This window comes from Solanum dulcamara, chromosome 8 (genome assembly GCF_947179165.1).
Source record: "Solanum dulcamara chromosome 8, daSolDulc1.2, whole genome shotgun sequence".
In the NCBI taxonomy this organism is placed as follows: Eukaryota; Viridiplantae; Streptophyta; class Magnoliopsida; order Solanales; family Solanaceae; genus Solanum; species Solanum dulcamara.
In genome coordinates, this window is record NC_077244.1 from 3,458,936 (window position 1) to 3,468,283 (window position 9,348).

At 34.3% G+C, this 9,348-nt stretch overlaps 1 protein-coding gene across 4 annotated transcripts; it reads left to right on the plus strand.

Annotated features, from left to right (window-relative positions):
* The first annotated feature begins 3,322 nt into the window (after nt 1-3,322).
* Nucleotides 3,323-9,119, plus strand: LOC129900504 (putative pentatricopeptide repeat-containing protein At1g12700, mitochondrial). Of its 4 annotated transcripts, XM_055975491.1 has the most exons (4): nt 3,323-3,580; nt 3,806-5,252; nt 6,566-6,877; nt 8,514-9,118. In XM_055975491.1, exons 1-2 carry the CDS (start codon nt 3,386-3,388, stop codon nt 5,111-5,113), a joined length of 1,503 nt encoding a protein of 500 aa, XP_055831466.1. In that variant the 5' UTR covers nt 3,323-3,385; the 3' UTR covers nt 5,114-5,252; nt 6,566-6,877; nt 8,514-9,118. The 4 variants fall into 4 exon arrangements, with proteins under 4 accessions (XP_055831466.1, XP_055831463.1, XP_055831465.1 ...); XM_055975488.1 differs by having other exon boundaries at nt 3,323-5,252; nt 8,514-9,119; XM_055975490.1 differs by having other exon boundaries at nt 3,323-5,252; nt 6,698-6,877.
* Nucleotides 9,120-9,348: the final 229 nt, after the last annotated feature.

A 9,348-nucleotide genomic window follows, 5' to 3' on the forward strand; every position in this document is an offset into this window, starting at 1 on the left:
ATAAAGAGCACTGCCTTATGAAACAATTCTCTAGCTGTGAATACGAATAAGACAAACTCTGTTATAGCCATTTCTGTACATTCAATGTACTCTACGAATAGAGGAATACATAGAGTTGAACATAGTAAAATAAGAAATTGAAAGATTCTTTCTTGTAAAGAACCCATTTCGGTACTTAGGGTCGGTTGATAACCCACAGCGGAAGGCATTCTACCCAATAAGGCCGATCTTCGGATCCTGCTTGGACGAAATGGAAGATATTGTCAATAAATAGAAGTATGTCTTGCTCATTAACATCTCGTAAATATTCCGCCATAGTTAGGGCAGTCAAACCAACTCTTATACGAGCTCCCAATGGTTCATTCATCTGACTGTAAACTAGGGCCACTTTTGATTCTGCGGAGTTAAGAAAGACAACATAATATCAAACTTAAGAAGAAAACAGTAATTATTTTTATAATATTTATCCTAGTTAGATGATCAATTTCTCAATCAATACTCATAAAGTCTTCAGCTTTCAAATGAGTAATATTTGGTAGATCTCTGAAATCATTATCTTTATAAGCTAGATTTCCCTCAATATCTTCATATTTATTTGAGGGAGTTGCTTCATTATCATCATTCCAAAAATTCAAGTTCGCCTCCACATTATTATCTCTTCTTTTGAGAGGGGCTTGATAAAGTTTCACAAAATAATCAGGCGTACGACATATACGTGCCCAATGACCCTTCATACCACACCGGTGACAAATATTGGATTTACCTCTGGAAGGATTATTTTGAGGAACTTTATTGTTCTCATATTTATTTCCATGATGACGATAATTGTTTCGTCCTCTACCACGTCCTCTCCACGTCCACGACCACGGCCACGGTCGCGACCACGATAATTATTTTGTTTTGATTCAGACTGATTATTTGCTACTACAACATTCGCTTCAGGGAATGGAGCAGATCCAGTGGGATATGCTTCATGATTTTTCATTAGCAAAGTATTATTTTGCTCAGCCACAAGTAGGCATGTAATTAATTTAGAAGACTTCTTGAATCCCTTTTCACGATATTGCTGTTGTAGAAACACATTTGAAGCGTGAAAAGTGGAAAGAATTTTCTCAAGTAAGTCATCATCAGTGATAGAATCTCCACATAATTTTAACATGGAACTTACCTTGTGGATAGCAGAATTATACTCTGTCACAGTTTTAAAATCTTGACTTCGAAGGTATATCCAGTCATATCGGGCTTTTGGTAACACTGTAAGGTTTAGGTGGTGATATCGTTCCTTCAAATTAGTCCATAATTCAAGAGGGTCTTTTACAGTTAAATATTCAATTTTTAATCCTTCATTAATATGATGACGAAGAAAAAATCATGGCCTTTGCTTTATCTTGACTTGATGCGTTATTATTTTGTTTAATAGTATCACCAAGACCTTTAGCGTCAAGGTGAATTTCAGCATCAAGGATCCATGATAAATAATTTTTTCCATAAATGTCAAATGCCACAAACTCTAGTTTTGATAAATTTGACATGATAAAAACTGATATAGAAATTAATTTAACAACTAGAATTAATATGCATTATATCCAATGTATCTGTTTTTCTTCCATTTGGCCTTGTCTGGTTAAAGCATTGCAGCCCTCATTCATTCCAAAAATTGGCTCACTTCAGTCATTACACCTTTCCAAAGCTGAAATCAGTTTGTTGCTAGAAGACATTTTTTTCTACCATCTCTCTGTTTAAGCTTCTGATCTATTTCCAACTCCTTAAGAATAGTTAGTCATGCTATGTACTGTTACCAGCAAAGGTTGGTTGGTTTTCTATTTTGTTTTGTGGGGAAAAGGCAAAATTATGTATAGATATGAATGTACAGACTTACATTTGTTAATGACTATTAGAATGAAACATGTTTTGCTTTTTAAATATTATTTCTGACAATTAAATATTGCCAATATGCATATTTGCTAAGGTTTCTAAATTTTTGTTTCCATGAACTAACTTAAGTGTCAATGATTTTTGTTACCTTTTCTAAATAGCCTTCTCAACCTCTTGAAATTACTCCTTCCTTGAAAGTGACTTATCTATTTGCTTCATTATAACCTGAAGAAACTTTTCTGCATTCTCCTAAACAGTATGCATCTAATATTTCTTCAAGGACAATGACATTTCACACTTCAAATCTTTCCGTTTTTCTAACATATGCATGTCACTTGGCATATAACCTCGTTAGGCACATTCCGATAATTGATCAGGCTAGGATGGTACTGATATCCATCGAAGATGTTATCTATGGTGTTGCAAGTAGGACAAGTGATGTTATCTATGGATCATCTTTAAGGAGGAAGAATCTAGAGTCATGAAGAGGTTAAAAGTTTAAGTCCGTGACAATAGGGACAAGTGATGTTATCTATGATGTTGCAAGAAAGTGAGAGCATGTTTGGTTCTTCTTGCAAGAGTTGGGACAACTTGGCAGATTGAAGTCTTGTTTGTGTGTGACCAATTTTGTATATTATGTTATATGAATCAAAATTTACGATTGTATTTACATGATGGACCTCATACAAATTCAAGACGTAAATTTATGATTATAACATCATGCAACCATTATGTATAATATATTGAAATATTTTTTGAAATTTATGATCTTAAATATGACGCATGAGATGTTTGGAATTATTGTATTTACAAATGTATAAAAGAGGAAGAAAACTTGAATGTTAATAACAACTCAAGCACAAAAAATGCGACATAAGAGATATCACAAATGCAAGTATTTCTGTGATAATTTTTGATACAAATCTTAATTATTGAGAATAAGTAACAATTTTATGACACTAGTTTTAAAATTCTCAAATTTTATTATTTATACAAAGGTTTTATCTATCCCTTGCCACCACCTCGCCATTACCACCATCTCCTCCTGTGCCACAACTAACATCTTCACCTTCATTGATTCCTCCTCTTCTTTCTTTATCTTACTATCTGTTAGAAAGCTGTCGAAATTGATATAACAACTTCAACAATTGTTTGAGTGTTGCGATAACTATGTTGAAGTTGTTGGAACGATTTCAACAATTACTGCAATAATTTAATCAACTTGACAATTACGATAAAATTGCCCGTAAAAATAAAAACCAAAGAAAGAAAAGAACGAAAAAGAAAAAGAAAAATATGATAAAAATGACATTGATAATTATGACTACAAGTTGGTTTTACCTAAAATATATAGTTATAAATTAAATTTTACACATGGTTTAAAACACAAAAATGCATTTAATTTGGAGGTGCAAATTGCAATTGCTAAATAAAAAGAAAAGGAAGACATTATGAATAGGAAAAGGTTGGATTAGGGCACAGCGCAATTGTCTCTCTCTTTCTGCTGAAGATGAGAAGAATTTATGGTCTCTCTTTCATGGCTACTTCTCATTCTGCTTCGGTCAGAGTTTATACAAATAAATCCAATTGTAAACTTGGGAAGGAATTCAAGTGCTTAGATGATGCTGTTACTCTCTTCCATCAAATGGTTAGAATGAAGCCTCTTCCTTCAGTTGTCGATTTCTCTAAATTGTTTAAGAATATGGTAAGTATGAAGCATTATTCTGCTTCCCTTTCCCTTTTTCGAGAAATGCAGAAATTAGGTATCCCAATTAGTGATTTCATCTTGAATATCATGACTAATAGTTATTGCCTGATGCATCGTGTTGATTGTGCATTTTCGATGTTACCCATTTACTTGAAGAATGGCATTCCGTTTAATACCGTCACTTTTAACACTCTAATAAGGGGATTATTTGCTGAAAAAAAGTTTAAAGATGCAGTTGAATTGTTCAAGAAGTTGGTGAGAGAGAAGATTTGTGAGCCCGATGAAGTCATGTATGCAACCGTCATGAATGGGCTTAGCAAAAGGGGCCACACTCAAAAAACTTTAAGTTTGCTCCGTTTAATGGAACAAGGGAACACTAAGCCCAACATATATATCTACAACATTGTCATAGATTCCCTTTGCAAAGATGGAAACTTAGATGCTGCTATCACTCTTTTGAATGAGATGAAGCAGAGAGGCATTCCTCCAAACATAGTGACATATAATTCAATAATTGATGGTTTGTGTAAGCTTGGTCAGTGGAGAAAAGTTAAGATATTGTTCTCTGAGATGGTGAACCACAATATTTATCCAGATGTGCGCAGCTTCAACATACTAACAGATGGACTATGCAAAGAAGGAAAAGTCGAAGATGCCGAGGAAATAATGAAACACATGGTCAGAAAAGGTGTAGAGCCTAATATAATCACCCACAGTGCGATAATGGATGGATATTGTTTGCGTGGTCAAGTGGATAGTGCGAGGAGAATTTTTGATAGCATGATAGATAAGGACATTGAGCCTGACATTTTTAGCTATAACATACTAATAAACGGATACTGTAAGAAAAAGAAAGTGGATGAGGCCATACAATTGTTTTGTGAAATTTCTCAAAAGGGATCAAAACCTAATATCGTTACCTACACTACTATCTTGCAAGGTCTTTTTGAAGTTGGAAGAACAGACGATGCAAAAAAGTTCTTTGGTGAGATGTTATCTTCGGGGACCGTACCTGACTTATGCACTCATCACACTTTGCTTGATGGTTATTTTAAGTACGGACTTGTTGAAGAAGCTATGTCACTCTTTAATAAGTTGGTTGGAAAGAAAGAAAATATTGATATTATATCTTACAATATTATCATTAATGGATTGTGTAAAAATGGTGAACTCGATAAAGCTCATGCTATTTTTGAGAAGATTTATTCAATGGGATTGCTTCCGGATGCGAGAACATACAATACAATGATAACTGGATTTTGTCTAAAAGGGTTGTTAGATGAAGCTAAAGATATGCTTAGAAAAATGGAGGGGAACAATTGTCTTCCAAACAATGTCACTTACAATGTTATTATGCAAGGATATCTTAGGTGCAGGAAAATAAATGAAATGGTAACTTTTATGAAGGAAATGACTGGAAGGGGCTTCTCATTTGATGCAACTACAACTAGTTTTTTGATAAATGTTATAAGAGATAATCCTTCCGTCCTTGAAATCATACCAGAACTTCAATTAGAAAACAAGAAGTGATCGCTTGGTTCATTCGGTTATGCTATGGCTGTAATATAATTTCCTTTATCCCCGCAAAAGAAATAGCAACCAATGCAATTGCAGAAGCTGATGGCAATTAGAATGTTGCTCGAGTTTTTTAGGCAGACCTATTGAGGAGGTACTTCACTTTTGATATTTTGAGTTATTTATAAACTCTTCTTAATCAAATGTGATTGCACTCTTAATATGAGAAACAATGGTGACTATACTGATTTAAAATAATAATAATTAAATGGTGAGTTTCCTTATGTGTACATGTTATAAGTATAGTAATATCATTTTTTTCAGTGCTATTTAGTTATCTTCAGGTATTTTTTGGATAGAAGCACAAAGAAGAGACAAAATTTATACTCCCCCCGTTTCAATTTGATTGTCCTACTTTCCTTTTTAGTATGTTTCAAAAAGAATGTATCTTTTTTTTAGCAACTTTTCCATTCCAACTTTCCCGAAGATTAGAGGGCATTTTGGTCCATTTGACATAACTTTAATTTAAGACCATAAGATTCAAAAGTCTTTTTTACTTTCTTAAACTTCGTGCAAGTCAGCATGAGACAAACAAATTAAAATGGAGGAAGTAATTGTTATCTATTTCGATTGAGAGGAATGATAGATGTCTCAATGACAAGATAAATAACATTGAGCAGGTTAAATATATTTGTACCTATGGTGCAGGAAGAATCTTGTCCAGGCTAGTGGCTTATATGGGATTTCGGTATACAAATGTTTTTTTTTTTTACAACGGTAACTATAAAAATGCTTTCTTTTGTGTATAGGAATTAAAGAAATGTTTTTTCACTGTTGAGAGTGAGCGCTTTTCTTCCTTTACTACACTTTGGAACTGTTTCTCTATTCATCCAAGGATGTTAGCTAGGCTTGATTGCTGAAGAATGAAAATGTTTACTAATAGAGCAGAATAGGCTTGAAATGTAATAATTGTTGGTCTAGTATTTGATTGTTAAAGAAAATAAAGAACACATAGTGAGATCCATGGGTTTCAGGAGAGAACTACCACTACGGAAGACAAACACTCTTGAGTCAATCACATCATTCAGAAGGAGACCATTTCTACAAAAAATATTTCTCTATAAGATAATAGTTTTTTTTTTTTCATTTTTGGATTGAAAGGCAAAATCTAAGATCTTGTATCTATTTGTTAAATATTTTCTCAGATGTATCTTTAATCCACTAATTAGATTCAAAATTTGGTAGATCTTTTGTGGGATACTTGAAATAAAGGTGCTTTTTGTTGTGGAGACATTCTTTAAATGTATGTACATTTATGACTGCCAATATCTGTGATATAAGCTCCTATTAGATTGAAGAGAAATTGATTATGCAGTATATGTACTTTTAGTCGTAAGAGCAAGAGCTTAGCTGTTGTAGCCAAATTTGAACTGTTATCTTTCTGAATCCAAAATATGGTGTTCATAGGCATAGTGCAAGGAGAAATTGAAGCAATCATTTTTCATGGAAATGTACTCAAGAATGTTGTTCTATGACCTGTCCACTTAGTGAATCCACTAATGCAGCCACTTATGTTTTCATGACATGAATCGACCTCAGCTGCTCGTATGGAAGAACATGGTTTTGAAAGCACTACAATATCTGACATTTTGAGAGACAAGGGTAAAGGCGCTAATGGTTCATTTACAATGATGTCAAGTTTGTTTGTGTGGGTTGTAGAACAAGCTCATCACGGTCGCACCAGAAACTGAAGTACGAAAGTGATGCAATTGGTGACAGGTGTTAGTTTTTTCTTCATTTCTCAAACCTCTAGCCTTTTTTTTAGTGAAGCTAAGCTTAAATACTTTGCTACATAGTCTATCAGCCTCCTGTACATTTTGCGGTCTTACACCTAAAAACGAAATACATTTATATTTTAAATTACAAATATTCTCCTTTTCACCTTTCCTTCCAGATCATAACAACTTTGCTGATACTGTGTTCTGGACCTATTTGATATCGTACCTTTTCCAACTCACCAATAGTTTTTTCAGAGTTCTCAACATGCACCATTTTAGTTCAACTAATTTCAAAAACATGTACCAAAAAGGGGCTGCATACGTCGTAACCTTCTTCACAGAGGATATGCCTGTTTCAAATTATCATTCCTCTTCTTTATAAGTTGTGTTGTGTCAAATATGTTTCTCTTGCCAGTAGCCATGTGAAGCATCCAACCTTGTAAGGGGCTTTGTCTCTCCATATCAATTTCCCCGGCCTTATATGATGTTGCCTAATACTTTGGGAGAATACCTTTTAGCCTGATTTTGTCGGGAAAACGCTGGATTTCTATTCGGCCTTGTCTGGTTCTGCTTTCAGCCCTTGACATCCTTCAATCACTTGCAAAAATTGGCTGATTCCTCCCTTTCACAGTCACTACACCTTTCCAAAGGTTTATGTTATATCCTTGTGGAGACTAATACAGTTCTACTGTTGCAAAACTGAAAATTCTGGGAAATTGCTCCTTGAATTGCCTGTTCCATATCCATCCGTCTTACCCCGAATAGGAAATTTCTTCCACCTCCCAGTTTAATTTGAATGTTCTTTGGGAATTTGCTCCGTAAGTTTCTGACGAATTATATATGGTCTTTACCTGTTTGTTTGTGCCACAGTATACTGTAAACTGATGCTACTGCCTTTTCATCATAACATATCTTTAGTTTTGAGTTGGTTTGAATCCTCAGAACTTGACTACATGATTTTATTCTTCCTTTTACTACTTGGATGAGGGATGACTCATATTTGGTGTTCTGCTGCTTTTCCAAGTTTGAATTTCATGCGCCAATTTTGAGTGGTTGGATTTGAACATGTTCTCCTCAAGAGGCGGAATCAGTATTTGAAATTTATGGGTTTTGAATTTGTCACAGAATTTACTAGTTCGTCTTAGTTACTGGTTTCGCACTTAAATATTCATACATATTCAATGAAATTCCTGGCACAAGTACAGGGTCTAAGCAATAGCTATTGGGTTCGTCTAAACCCGTAGCTAATACTCTCCCTCCGCCCCTATTCTCCGGAAAACTAATTGACCTATCTGTTATGTTGCAGGCTCATATATTTGTTTATTAGTATTGGAGCCGTTCATGTAATAGTATCTTGTTGTGGCTGCATTGGAGCGGCAACAAGGAATGGTTGCTTTATCTGCATGAGTAGTTTACCGTCATGATTAATTATGTATTTGTGGAAAACCTAAAATATTTTTTGAAGAAACATATTTCATCAATATGTTGAAATTATAATGTTGGAGAACTTACGATTTGGATCAATCGGAACATTTTCAGTCAGAATTTGAAGTCTTACTGTTATAGCTTCTATTTTGAATTTACTTAGATGAGTTTTTGATCATTTTGGGCTTAATCAAGACTTGTTCACTTGTCAGAGGTGATTTACAAGGATGACTCTGGAGGTGACTAGTCTTGAACTTTTGACCTCATTTGTTCCACGGGCAAAACTTCAAGTTTAACAAGTTTTGACTTTTGCCTCGGAAGGTTTGTCCATGTAGCAAGCGGGGGCCAAAAATTCCAAGACCACGTAGGTGTAAGCTCCTGCATGGCATGGGGTGATAGATTTGATTGCATTTCCTATTGCTTGCCTGTTCAGTTTCTCCTTTCTTGCCCTTCTTGGTATTTTACATTTATTTATTCATTTTTGATCTTGTAGAGTGTTTTTGGTATTTTATAACCATGAAAATGAATCTAGAATCTATCATATATATCCTTCGGGTGGCCCAATGGTTTGGGCTTGGGACTTTCTTGGAGGTCTCAAGTTTGAAACCCCTTACCAACGAAAGCAAGGAAAAGTAAAGATTCAGTTTCATGACCGTATTGACACATAACTTACAAGGTTCAGGCAGTGCTGGGATCTCTTCCTAATTATCCAATTTGTTTTTTGGGAAATGTTCTTAAATTACAAATATACTCTATTCTATGTTATGAAATATCAAGTCTTCTATTTGGTGTTTACCCTCTTATTCTCTTACGTCAGTTGTGTTGTGGACTTTTGATGAATTTTTTTATTGAACGGCAAGCCTTTTATTTTAAGTTCGGAGAAGGGTTAAATATATCCTACTAGTATTAGAAATAATTTAAAATATATCCCTTGTTATATTTTTGGTTCAATTATACCCCTTTCGCTTTATTTTTGGTTCAATTATACCCCTTTCGCTTTACTTTTGATTCAATTATACCCCATTCATTATATTTTAACATAAATTT